This window comes from Oncorhynchus gorbuscha, linkage group LG03 (assembly GCF_021184085.1).
Source record: "Oncorhynchus gorbuscha isolate QuinsamMale2020 ecotype Even-year linkage group LG03, OgorEven_v1.0, whole genome shotgun sequence".
Taxonomy (NCBI): Eukaryota; Metazoa; Chordata; class Actinopteri; order Salmoniformes; family Salmonidae; genus Oncorhynchus; species Oncorhynchus gorbuscha.
Window position 1 is genome coordinate 86,695,620 of NC_060175.1, and position 12,045 is coordinate 86,707,664.

The following is a 12,045-nucleotide window of genomic DNA, read 5'->3' on the forward strand; positions in this document are numbered from 1 at the left end:
AATAAATCCCAGAACAACAGCAAAGAACCTTGTGAAGATGCTGGAGGTAACGGATACAAAAGTATCTATATCCACAGTAAAACGAGTCCAATATCAACATAACTTGATAGGCCGCTCAGCAAGGAAGAAGCCACTGCTCCAAAACTGCCATTAAAAAAGCCAGACTACAGTTTGCATCTGCACATGGGGACAAAGATTGTACTTTTTGGAGAAATGTCCTCTGGTCTGATGAAACAAAAATAGAACTGTTTGGCCATAATGACCATCATTATGTTTGGAGGAAAAGGGGGAGGCTTGCAATTCCAAAGCATGGGGGTGGCAGCATCATGTTGTGGGGGTTCTTTGCTGCAGGAGGGACAGGTGCACTTCACAAAATAGATGGTATCAGGAGGATGGAAAATGTTGTGGATATATTGAAGCAACATCTCAAGACATCAGTCAGGAAGTTAAAGCTTGGTCGCAAATGGGTCTTCCAAATGAACAATGACATCAAGCATACTTCCAAAGTTGTGGCAAAATGGCTTAAAGGACAACAAAGTCAAGGTATAGGGTGGCCATCACAAATCCCTGACCTCAATCCTATAGAAAATTGTGTGCAGAACTGAAAAAGCGTGTGCGAGCAAGGAGGCCTACAAACCTGACTCAGTTACACCAGCTCTGTCAGGAGGCATGGGCAAAAAAATGTATTTATTGTGGGAAGCTTGTGGAAGGCTACCCAAAACATTTGACCCAAGTTAAACAATTTAAAGACAATGCTACCAAATACTAATTGAGTGTATATAAACTTCGGACCCACTGGGAATGTGATGAAAGAAATAAAAGCTGAAATAATGAATTATCTCTGCTATTATTCTGACATGTCACATTCTTAAAATAAAGTGGTGATCCTAACTGACCTAAGACAGGGAATTCTTACTAGGATTAAATGTCAGGAATTGTGAAAAACTGATTTTAAATGTATTTGGCCAAGGTGTATGTAAACTTCCGACTTCAACTGTAACTGCAAACGTGGTCTTGTCTCTGCTTTTGTTGGCAGAATGTAGTGCAGTGCGTGTTTGTGGCAATCAAAACAATCGGAAACATCTTGATCGTCACAACGCTCCTCCAGTTCATGTTTGCCTGTATTGGAGTGCAGCTCTTCAAGGTACTTGGTCATTGCTTTTAGCAGTACTCTGAAAATACTCTGTATGTTGTCTTCTCATTATAAAGCCATGTGTTGTTCTGCTCTGTGTATTACAGGGAAGATTCTACAGTTGCACTGATGAAGCTAAACACACTCCATATGAGTGCATGTAAGACTTCACATTTTGTCATTTATTTGTCTTTTAGCCAATGCTTCACTCAAATTCCTGTCATGACATACTACAGTATATGTGATTTACTAATAAGCATAGCTTTGTGTGTGTGTGTGTGTGTGTGTGTGTGTGTGTGTGTGTGTGTGTGTGTGTGTGTGTGTGTGTGTGTGTGTGTGTGTGTGTGTGTGTGTGTGTGTGTGTGTGTGTGTGTGTGTGTGTGTGTGTGTGTGTGTGTGTGTCCTCGTGTTTTGTGTTTTAGGGGGACGTTTGTGGTGTATAAGGACGGTGATATGAATCACCCTATGGTGAGAGAGAGGAAATGGCAAAACAGTGAATTCAACTTTGACAATGTGCTGCAGGGCATGCTGGCCCTGTTCACTGTGTCTACATTTGAAGGCTGGCCGCAGTGAGTACCAAGACCACACATTAGTACATATGATGACTATCTGTTTATATATTGAAGTTGTTGTTTTCATCTCTCCCATTATAAACTCATAGGCTACTGTACAAGGCCATCGACGCCAATGCAGCGAACCATGGCCCTATCTACAACTACCGTGTGGAAATCTCCATATTCTTCATCATCTACATCATCATCATCGCCTTCTTCATGATGAACATCTTCGTGGGCTTCGTCATCATCACGTTCCGTGAACAGGGAGAATCTGAGTTCAAAAACTGTGAACTGAACAAAAATCAAGTTAGTCCTTTTCCTTGATGAACTTAATTTGACGTTCATCACAATCAAAGCTACTGTACCTTATCATGTCAAAGGCATTCAGTCTACTGAGAAAACGAGTGATCACTTCACCTCCCACCTTCCCTGTGTCTCCTGTCCTGCCCTCCACAGAGACAATGTGTACAGTACGCTCTGAAAGCCAAGCCCATCAAGATCTACATTCCCAGAAACCCATCCCAGCTAAAGTTCTGGAAAATCATCGCCTCCAGCCAGTTTGAATACATCATGTTTGTCTTAATTCTTCTCAACACCCTCACCTTGGCTGTGCAGGTACAATACTGCAGTTTCAACTACACCTAGTCATAATGTATGCATAATGTACATTGAACCAAAATATAAACGCAACATGTAAAGTGTTGGTCCCATTTTTCATGAGCTGAGATAAAATATTTCAGGCATTTTCCATATGCACAAAAAGCTTATTTCTCTCAAATTTAGTGCACAAATGTATTTACATCCCTGTTAGTAAGCATTTCTCCTTTGCCAAGATAAACCTGATAGGTGTGGCATATCACAAAGCTGATTAAACATCATTAAACAGGTGCACATTGTCCCGGGGACAATAAAAGGCCACTCTAAAATGTGCAGTTTTGTCACACAACACAATGCCACAGTTTTGAGGGAGCATGCAATTTGTATGCTGACTGCAGAAACGTCCACCAGAGCTGTTACCAGAGAATTTAATGTTAATTTTTCTACCATAAGCCGCCTCCAACATCGTTTTAGAGAATTTGGCAGTAGGTCCAACTGACCTCACAACCGCAGACCACGTGTATCGCATTGTGTGGGCAAGCGCTTTGCTGATGTCAACGTCGTGAACAAAGTGGCCCATGGTGGCGGTGGGGTTACGATATGGGCAAGCACAAACTACGGACAACTAACACAATTGCATTTTATCAATGACAATATGAATGCACAGGGATAATGTGACGAGATCCTGAGGCCCATTGTCGTGCCATTCATCTGACGCCATCCCCTCTTGTTTCAGCATGACAATGCATGGCCCCATGCTGCAAGGATCTGTACACAATTCCTGGAAGTTGAAAATGTCCCAGTTCTTCCAATGCCTGCATAAACACCAGACATGTCACCCATTGAGCATGTTTGGGATGCTCTGGATCGACTTGTACGAAAGCATGCTGCAGTTCCCGCCAATATCCAGCAACTTCGCACAGCCATTGAAGAGTAGTGGGACAACATTCCAGAGGGCACAATCAACAGCCTGTCTAATTCTATGTGAAGGAGATGTCGCACTGCATGAGGGAAATGGTGGTCACACCAGATACTGACTGGTTTTCTGATCAACGCCCTTACCTTTTTTTTAAGGTATCTGTGACCAACAGATGCATATCTGTATTCCCAGTCATGTGAAATCCATAGATTAGGGCCTAATGAATTTATTTCAATTGACTGATTTCCTTATATGAACCGTAACTCAGTAAAATCTTTGAAATTGTTGCATGTTGCGTTTACATTTTTGTTCAGTATATATTACAACAGGAATAAGATTGTTAACTGTTTACATGTATTGCCCTGCAGCATTATGAGCAGTCTAAAACATTCAACTCTGTGATGGACATCCTCAACTTGATCTTCACAGCCCTATTTACCATAGAGATGGTCATCAAGCTACTGGCTCTCAGAACACATGTGAGTTCAACAGGCTTTCACTGGACACATGTTGATATCAATACAGTGTTCTAATGTTCCATGTTCTAATGTTCCGATACCATGTTCTAATGTTCCATGCTGTTGACTGTGTTTGTCTGTATATCCAGCAATATTTCATTGATGCTTGGAACACCTTTGATGCTCTGATAGTTGTGGGCAGTGTGCTAGACATCATGGTCTCAGAGCTTAGTGTGAGTACTATCTCTGTATCTCCTTTAGCTACTTCATGTAACATCATCTCTTGCATCTTCAGCCATTTCTTTACGTTAGGGAAACATGTGATGCTTAGAAAACGCTTGGAAGATAGACCTGCAACACTATTTGTGTACAGTTATTCATTGTAACATCTCAAGGTCAGTTTAACAAACACATTGCTTTATAATACTCTTGTGTAGGGTTTGCTACAGTCAGAATAACTGTTGGATGTTCATATATGTCAGGGCTCTCCCGCCCTGTTCCTGGAAAGCCACCCTCCTGTAGGTTTTCGCTCCAACCTTCGTTATAAGTAACCATCATATCAACCAGCTAATTATTAGAATCAGCTGCGCTAGATTAGAGTTGTAATGTAAGCCTACAGAATGGGAGCTCTGCAGGAACAGGGATGGAGAGCTCAGATATATGATATATATCTAATGTATATTTTTCTGTTTTTTTTTCTATTTCCAAGGGTGGAGATGAGGATGGAGAAGTAAGACCACAACAGGGACACAACTCTCTCCTCTCTGTCTGTCTCTCTCACCTTCTTCTCTCTCTTTCTGCCTCTCTTTTTCTCTGTCACTCTCTCTTTCAAAAAAAATATTTCCTTTAATCTCTCTCAATAAATTGTGTGAAAACAAGCTTCTGTTCCCCAAACCTCTGTGTTTCTGTCCAGGCCATTGAGGCCGCAGCCAAAGCCGCAGCTGTAGCTGTACCTGGAGCTCCGCCCGGGGCCAAGAAGGAAAGCGGAAAAGTATCCATCACATTCTTCCGTTTGTTCCGAGTCTTGCGATTGGTCAAGCTGCTCAGCAAAGGGGAGGGCATTCGAACCCTCCTCTGGACTTTTGTCAAGTCCCTCCAGGTCAGTGCTATGCTCAGGCAGATGTCAAGACGAGACCGACAGACATGCACAGTGTTGATTTATATTTTGTAAATAAAATGTATGTTTCTACCTCTCACAGGCCTTGCCATATGTTGGTCTCCTTATTGCTATGATCTTCTTCATCTACGCTGTGATCGGCATGCAGGTGGGTCTCCCATGTATTGTATCCCCTTCAAAAGTATTTAAAATGCAGCTGGTGACAATATGGCCTATGCTCACACCTTTTGCAGACATTTGGAAAGATTGCTATAGATGACAACTCGCATATCAACAGGAACAACAACTTTCAGACCTTCTTCATGTCTGTCCTACTGCTCTTCAGGTGAGCTCTGCAGGAGAGAGAGAGAAATAGTAAATAGGTAGAAACTCAACCACCTTCTCCTTTTCTCCCGTAGCTATCCACTCTTCGTTTCCCCTCTGTTCTCTTCTTTTCTCTTCTCTGCAGCCTCTCCTCTTCCTATTCTCTCCTCTCCTCTCCCTCCTATGTCTTCTTTACGTCCCTCAGTCCTAATGTGTGTGCTGTTCCTGCAGGTGTGCAACCGGAGAGCAGTGGCAGGAGATCATGTTGGCAGCGCTGCCAGGGAGACGCTGTGACCCCGAGTCAGACTTTGAGCCGGGGGAGGAGAGCATGTGCGGCAGCAACCTGGCCTACATCTACTTCATCAGCTTCTTCATGCTCTGCGCTTTCCTGGTGAGGGAGGGGGGAAGGGAGGGAGGAGGTGGTGTCAGAGGAAGGAGGGGAAATCTGTATGTGAGAGGTCTCTGTTGCGAAAGAGAAGTTTATCTCAATGACACCAACCTGTATAAATAGGGGGAAAATAAAGAAATGTTGAAGCAGACCGGCTGTGATCAGTACACTCCGTGTTCCTCTTCTCAGATCATTAACTTGTTCATTGCTGTCATCATGGACAACTTTGAGTACCTGACCAGGGATTGGACCGTACTGGGTACTCATCACCTGGACGAGTTCAAACGAGTCTGGTCGGATTATGACCCAGAGGCCACGTAAGAGACGACTCTGTATCTCTTTTTTATTCTATTTCAAATAATGTATTTTAATGTCAATGTCTTAACAACCCAATTAAAAGAAAAAAGATACACATTCTCTTAAAATTTAAAGGAAAGGCATTAATAATTTCTTACATTTCTCTTCTCATCAACCCCTTTTCCCCATTTGGTCCTTTATTTGGTCCTCATTTCCAATGGCTCGTAGTGGAGCTGTGTACATTGTGCTGATTTCTTTCTCTGTTGCAGGGGTCGAATCAAACATATCGATGTGGTCACTATGCTGCGCAGGATCCAGCCACCCCTTGGTTTTGGCAAACTGTGCCCCCATCGTGTGGCCTGCAAGGTAGGGCAGATCATATTTTAATGTTAAAAGTTGCATAAATGAAAAAGTATAATAAACGTATTAGCTTGAATTATTTGTATAATTGAATGTCTGATATATGTCAGATAGTGTGCAGTGATAATGATATCCTTAAAATTATGTTTTATTCATCAGTCCGACTCCCACTTAATACAGTATATCAAGACAGGCTACATGTCCTACAGTCTCTCTGTACCCATACAAGCCTGTCTAATCTAGCGGATCAGTGGAATTTACTCCCTCAGTCTTGGCTGCCTTTCCTCCTCTTCCCCCTGCCAATCCAATTAAACCCTCCCTCTCTCTTCATTCTCCACTTCCTCTCCCCTCCTCCCTTTCTACCACTCTTCCTCTCATCTGCTTGCTTGTCCTGTCAGAGGCTGGTTGCTATGAACGTGCCGCTACACAGCGATGGGACAGTCACCTTCAACGCTACCCTGTTTGCACTGGTCAGAACCTCACTCAAGATCAAGACTGACGGTCAGCCAGCACACACACACACACAGTGTATCATTCACACATCATTATTTAGTGCAGTGGTGCTTGGGGCCTTTACTCCTGTGTTCTTAAAGGTCTTGTGTCACTCCACAAGGGCCTGTTGACCAGGACAACGAGGAGCTCAGGGCCATCATTAAGAAGATATGGAAGCGCACTAAACCCAAGCTCCTTGAAGAGGTCATTCCACCCCCTAGAGGTAAAACCCAGGAGGTGCCTTTTTTAACGAGACAGAGACTTATTACTGTATACTACCGTATAACCACACAGACCACTCTAATGGTAGTTTTAAAGTTACAGAAATACAGGTTTCTTTCTGTATCTCACTAGGATATTTGTCTGTGTTTTTTATCTTAGTCCTTCTCTATCACTTTCCCATTTGCCTCCTCCCTTTGTTTAAAATGATTTTTTTCCCATTCTCCTCTGTGACGATTCTTCCTGACTTAGGGGAAGAGGTCACTTGTGGGAAGTTCTATGCCAGCTTCTTGATCCAGGACTACTTTAAGAAGTTCCGCAAGAGGAAGGAGCGGGAGAGGAAAAAGAAGGGAAAGGACAAGAAAGACTCTCTCCAGGTATACCAGTTACCTGTTTACACGTGTTGCTGTTTGGTGACTGTGTGTGTGTTTGTGTATCACACTTTTTGTGTGTGTGTGGCAGGCAGGGCTACGGTCACTGCAGGCACTTGCCCCAGAGTTGCATCTGGCCTTGGCAATGGAGGGAGAGGAGGAGGAGGGTATGGAGGGAGAGTTGGACGAAGAGTTTTTCAAAGTAAGTATCTCCTATTGACTGTCATTAGTGTATCAAAACAGTATGTATTGACATTTTTTTTATTTCACCTTTATTTAACCAGGTAGGCCAGTTGAGAACAAGTTCTCATTTACAACTGCGGCCTGGCCAAGATAAAGCAAATCAGTGCAACACAAACAACATCACAGAGTTATACATGGAATAAACAAACTTACAGTCAATAACACAATAGAAAAAAGTCTATATACAGTGTGTGCAAATGGCATGAGGAGGTAAGGCAATAACTAGGCCATAGTAGCGAAGTAATTACAATTTAGCAAATTAACACCGGACACTGATTGCACTGATAGATGTGCAAGTAGAAATACTGGTGTTGCAAGAAGAGCAAAAAAGTAAATAAAAAACAATATGGGGATGAGGTAGGTAGATTGGATGGGTTATTTACAGATGGGCTGTGTACAGCTGCAGTGATCGGTTAGCTGCTCAGATAGCTGATGTTTAAAGTTAGTGAGGGAGATATAAGTCTCCCAATTCAGTGATTTTTTGCAATTCGTTCCAGTCATTGGCAGCAGAGAACTGGAAGGAAAGGCAGCCAAAATGATCTGTCTTTTCTATTTTGCAAATATCACTTACAGTAGGTAAACATTAATGTTTCTATAGTATTTACAATAAGCAGCAGTTGACTGTATATTAAAGCTGATCTCTCTCTTTTCCCCTTCCTTCAGAATGAAAATGTTTTTGAAGACCCAGGCACCTCTGCCACCAATACTTCATCGACCACTCCCATACCAGGTGACATGGAGGAGTCCACCACCATCGTTTTCATGGAGCCCTTCATCGAGCCCACTATATTCAGCGACGTGGTCACAGCACAGCCATTAACAGCCAGTGAGAGATCAGAATCAGCTCTGTCATCCTTTGATGTGGTGGTTGAACAGCCAATGAGATCTGAGGCCCTCCTTCCTCCAGAAGAAGCACCAGCCCCATCCCCGCCCCACCCAGCCGCATCACCACCAAAAGATCCATCCCCTCCCCAACCAGCACCGAACCCATCCCCACCACAGGCCCCATCCCCTCCCCAACCAGCACCAGCCCCACCCCCAACACAGGCCCCATCCCCTCCTCAACCAGCACCAGCCCCACCCCCACCACAGGCCCCATCCCCTCCCCAACCAGCACCAGCCCCACCCCAACCAGCACCAGCCCCACCCCCACCACAGATTGCTTCTCCGCCACAAATGTTTGCCCAATCCCAACCTCAAATAGTGATAGCCCCACCAGAACCAGAGGCAGCTCAAATAGTGTTAGAGGCAGCCGCTGCCCCACCTCAACCAGAGCTAGTGATAGAGGGAAGAGGAGGTGAAACTTATGCTGCACAGCAGGTGTACTACCAACAGTACCCAGTGGGCATGCTAACAAACAACGGGTAAGTGGGAAGGGGAGAGAGGCAGATCTACGTTAATGAAGCTTAGTTGAAGAGCCTGCATGTGTGCGTGCGTGCATAAGTGTTCCCTTTCCCTTCACAGGTATGCATATCAAGAGCAACCTGCAGCATCCCATATCCCACCAGAGTACATGCAGAGTCATGCTCCTAACTTCACCAATGGGAGTGTTGCAGGAGTACCCTACGGAAATGGAAATGGCATGAATGGGAATGGCTATAATGGCGCTATGAATGGTATGAATGGAGGTAGCATGAGTGGCTACACTGGTAATGGTTACATAGCAAATGGCTACAATGGAAACGGCTACAATGGCAACGGCTACAATGGAAACGGATTGGAGCCGTATGTCCGGAGACGTGTTCTTCCTCCCACTCCTGCAGGTAATCATCACATGGTCTCAGTCTTTCTCCTCAACACCAGTAGAATCAGTAGAACTAGAAATGGTATTTTCCCTTCCAGGTCGTAAGCCGCCCTCCTTTAACATCCAGTGTCTGCGGGCACAGCACAGCGCGGGTGACATCCCCATCCCTGGCACATATGAGAGTAACTCACCCCCATGCAGATCCAGACTGGTGAGAAACACACACATGCAAAAGAATAGTCAGCAAATACTCACAGAATCAAAGAGACATTTTAATTTAATAATAGAAATCAAGATTTTAGTCATTTTCCTCTTGGCGTTGTCATCCGTCGTCCTCCAGACCCTTGACTCCCGCCGCAGCAGTGTCTCATCCATATCCTCGGCCTCCTGGGCCAACAATGGAGGAGGACCTACAGGGTCAATGCCAGGAGCAGGGGTGTCAGCAACATCAGCAGCAGCCGCAAAGAGAGGGCGTCTGCTCTACGCCCCTCTGATGCTGGTGGATGAGGCCGGGGGCACCCAGCAGCTGTGGGGAGACAGGACCCAGGCCACCTCCAGCCTCCCTGCTATTGCAACTAGGCCCAGTGGCTGGTACCCTGGAGCCCCAACACTCCCCATGCACACGCCACAGAACAGGAGCTACACCAACGGCAGAGTGCCCTCCCAGATCAGCCAAAGACTCATAGAGAAAGGCAGTGCAAACAGCCTGGTGGAGTCGGTAAGTGATGAATAAAACAAAACGTCCAGCTAAAAGTTAGCTAAAAATCCCAAGGCTACATATTGTTTACCGGTAGGCTATACCTTATCTGCCTAATGGTGAGTGGAGGAGTCAAGTGCACTCCAAGCGTCAGTCATTTACCTGAAAATTTGCTTTGCTTTCCAAAAAAGTATATTTGCCTAAGTCAGTGACTATGAATATTCAATAAACACTTGTATGCTGTAGGTTGTTGGGATATGGAAATATATATGGAGAGAGAGACAGAGAGAGAGAGATTTGTGTTCAGTGTTTCACTACTCTTCTTACTCTCCCACAGATCCTGATATCAGAAGGCTTGGGCCTCTATGCAAGAGACCCAAAGTTTGTGAACTTCGCCAAGCGGGAGATCGCTGACGCATGTAACATGACCATTGATGAGATGGAAAACGCAGCCACAGATCTGCTGACCCGTTCTACTGGACAGCCAATAGGACGCTTCGAGGAGGAGCTGGCAGATGAGATGAACTGTGTGATTTCCTACTGAGAGTGAGGAAACAGAGAGAGAGGGAGGGAGGGAGGTAGAGAGAGTAGGAGGGCCATGAGATAGAGCCTTACCTCTCCATCAACATGGGGGGGTAAGAATGCTGTCGCAAGCTATTGATCTTAGGAAATGGTCTATATCTCTTTGATCATGCTATTTTTCTTTTCCAGATCTTCTCAGATAATTTGGCTTTGTTGAAAGCATCAGTGTGTCTTGAACAAGAGTCTGAAAGAACCATTGTGAATTAGACAGCATATACAGTACAGAGCCCAACTATTTAGGTTTGGCCTCAATACTCTTTACACATTATTCTAATGTAAGAGTGTACTGTACTAAAGCCTGCCGAACATGATTGCAATTCGTATTCTACTACGAAGTAGTTTATCGCTATTTTCAAAAGCGGCAATTTTGGATTGTATTTCCATTTTTGGTACTGTTCTAGAATTACTGTCACTTATACACCCAAATCATACAATAACCCTGCTAGGGTCATAAAAACATATTAAAAGCTGGCAAAATTTTAAAAATAAATACAGTACCTGTCTATAGTTCAAGTGAGCTCCACTTGTAACCATAGATAATGAAAATGGGTTTATGTGTGTCATGTCAGTTGCCCAGTGAAGTATTAGCATAGCATTAACAGTAGACTTTTGAACCATGTCATGTCAAATGAACCTTTCTAGTGTAGGGGTTCCGCTAGCGGAACACCTCAACAACATTCCGCTGAAGTGGCAGCTCACGAAATTCAATTTTTTTTTTTGAAATATGTAACGTGCAGTAATGTTTTGATTCCAAAACATCCGGTGATTTTGCAGAAATACTCATAATAAACATTGATAAAAGATACAAGTGTTATTCACAGAATTAAAGATAGACTTCTTAATGCAACCGCTTTTTCAGATTTCAAAAAACTTTACGGAAAAAGCATAATCTGAGAACAGCGCTCAGGACCCAAAACAGCCAGGGGAATATCCGCCATTTTGGAATCAACAAAGATAGAAACAACACCATAAATATTCACTTACCTTTGATGATTTTCATCAGAAGGATTTTTCTCAGATTTTTGCCTGCCATATGAGTTCTGCTATACTCACAGACATCATTCAAACAGTTTTAGAAACTTCAGTGTTTTCTATCCAATACTCATAATAATATGCATATATTAGCATCTGGGACAGAGTAGGAGCGGCAGGGTAACCTAGTGGTTAGAGCGTAGTAACCGGAAGGTTGCAAGTTCAAACCCCCGAGCTGACAAGGTACAAATCTGTCGTTCTGCCCCTGAACAGGCAGTTAACCCACTGTTCCTAGGCCGTCATTGAAAATAAGAATTTGTTCTTAACTGACTTGCCTGGTTAAATAAAGGTAAAGAAAATACAAATAAATAAAAGAGGCAGTTCACTCTGGGCACGCTATTCATCCAAAAGTGAAAATGCTGCCCCCTATCCCAAAAAGTTTAAATCAACAGAAACCCCAAGAAGATTCTCATGACAGTCATGTTAATGGTTCCTCTCTAGGTTTCTTCCTAGGTTCCTGCCTTTCTAGGGAGTTTTTCCTAGCCAATGTGCTTCTACATCTGCGCTGTTTGGGGTTTTAGGCTGGGTTTCTGTACA

General features: G+C 43.9%; 1 protein-coding gene across 2 annotated transcripts in view; it reads left to right on the forward strand.

Moving 5' to 3' along the window:
- LOC124032106 (voltage-dependent L-type calcium channel subunit alpha-1D-like) overlaps positions 1-11,248 on the forward strand; it is a 50,093-nt gene extending 38,845 nt beyond the window's left edge. Inside the window, exons 25-47 of one of the 2 annotated variants that reach the window (XM_046344214.1) lie at positions 1,037-1,144; positions 1,240-1,292; positions 1,555-1,701; positions 1,794-1,995; positions 2,146-2,304; positions 3,574-3,684; positions 3,813-3,896; positions 4,373-4,393; positions 4,577-4,762; positions 4,863-4,928; positions 5,014-5,105; positions 5,315-5,474; positions 5,661-5,788; positions 6,038-6,134; positions 6,527-6,629; positions 6,742-6,843; positions 7,092-7,216; positions 7,302-7,412; positions 8,117-8,817; positions 8,918-9,216; positions 9,296-9,408; positions 9,538-9,915; positions 10,232-11,248. In XM_046344214.1, coding sequence (XP_046200170.1) covers positions 1,037-1,144; positions 1,240-1,292; positions 1,555-1,701; positions 1,794-1,995; positions 2,146-2,304; positions 3,574-3,684; positions 3,813-3,896; positions 4,373-4,393; positions 4,577-4,762; positions 4,863-4,928; positions 5,014-5,105; positions 5,315-5,474; positions 5,661-5,788; positions 6,038-6,134; positions 6,527-6,629; positions 6,742-6,843; positions 7,092-7,216; positions 7,302-7,412; positions 8,117-8,817; positions 8,918-9,216; positions 9,296-9,408; positions 9,538-9,915; positions 10,232-10,438 — 3,753 coding nt within the window. In that variant the 3' untranslated portion in view covers positions 10,439-11,248. The remainder of the gene's footprint in view (positions 1-1,036; positions 1,145-1,239; positions 1,293-1,554; positions 1,702-1,793; positions 1,996-2,145; positions 2,305-3,573; positions 3,685-3,812; positions 3,897-4,372; positions 4,394-4,576; positions 4,763-4,862; positions 4,929-5,013; positions 5,106-5,314; positions 5,475-5,660; positions 5,789-6,037; positions 6,135-6,526; positions 6,630-6,741; positions 6,844-7,091; positions 7,217-7,301; positions 7,413-8,116; positions 8,818-8,917; positions 9,217-9,295; positions 9,409-9,537; positions 9,916-10,231) is intronic. The other variant, XM_046344215.1, reaches the window with a different exon arrangement.
- Positions 11,249-12,045: the final 797 nt, after the last annotated feature.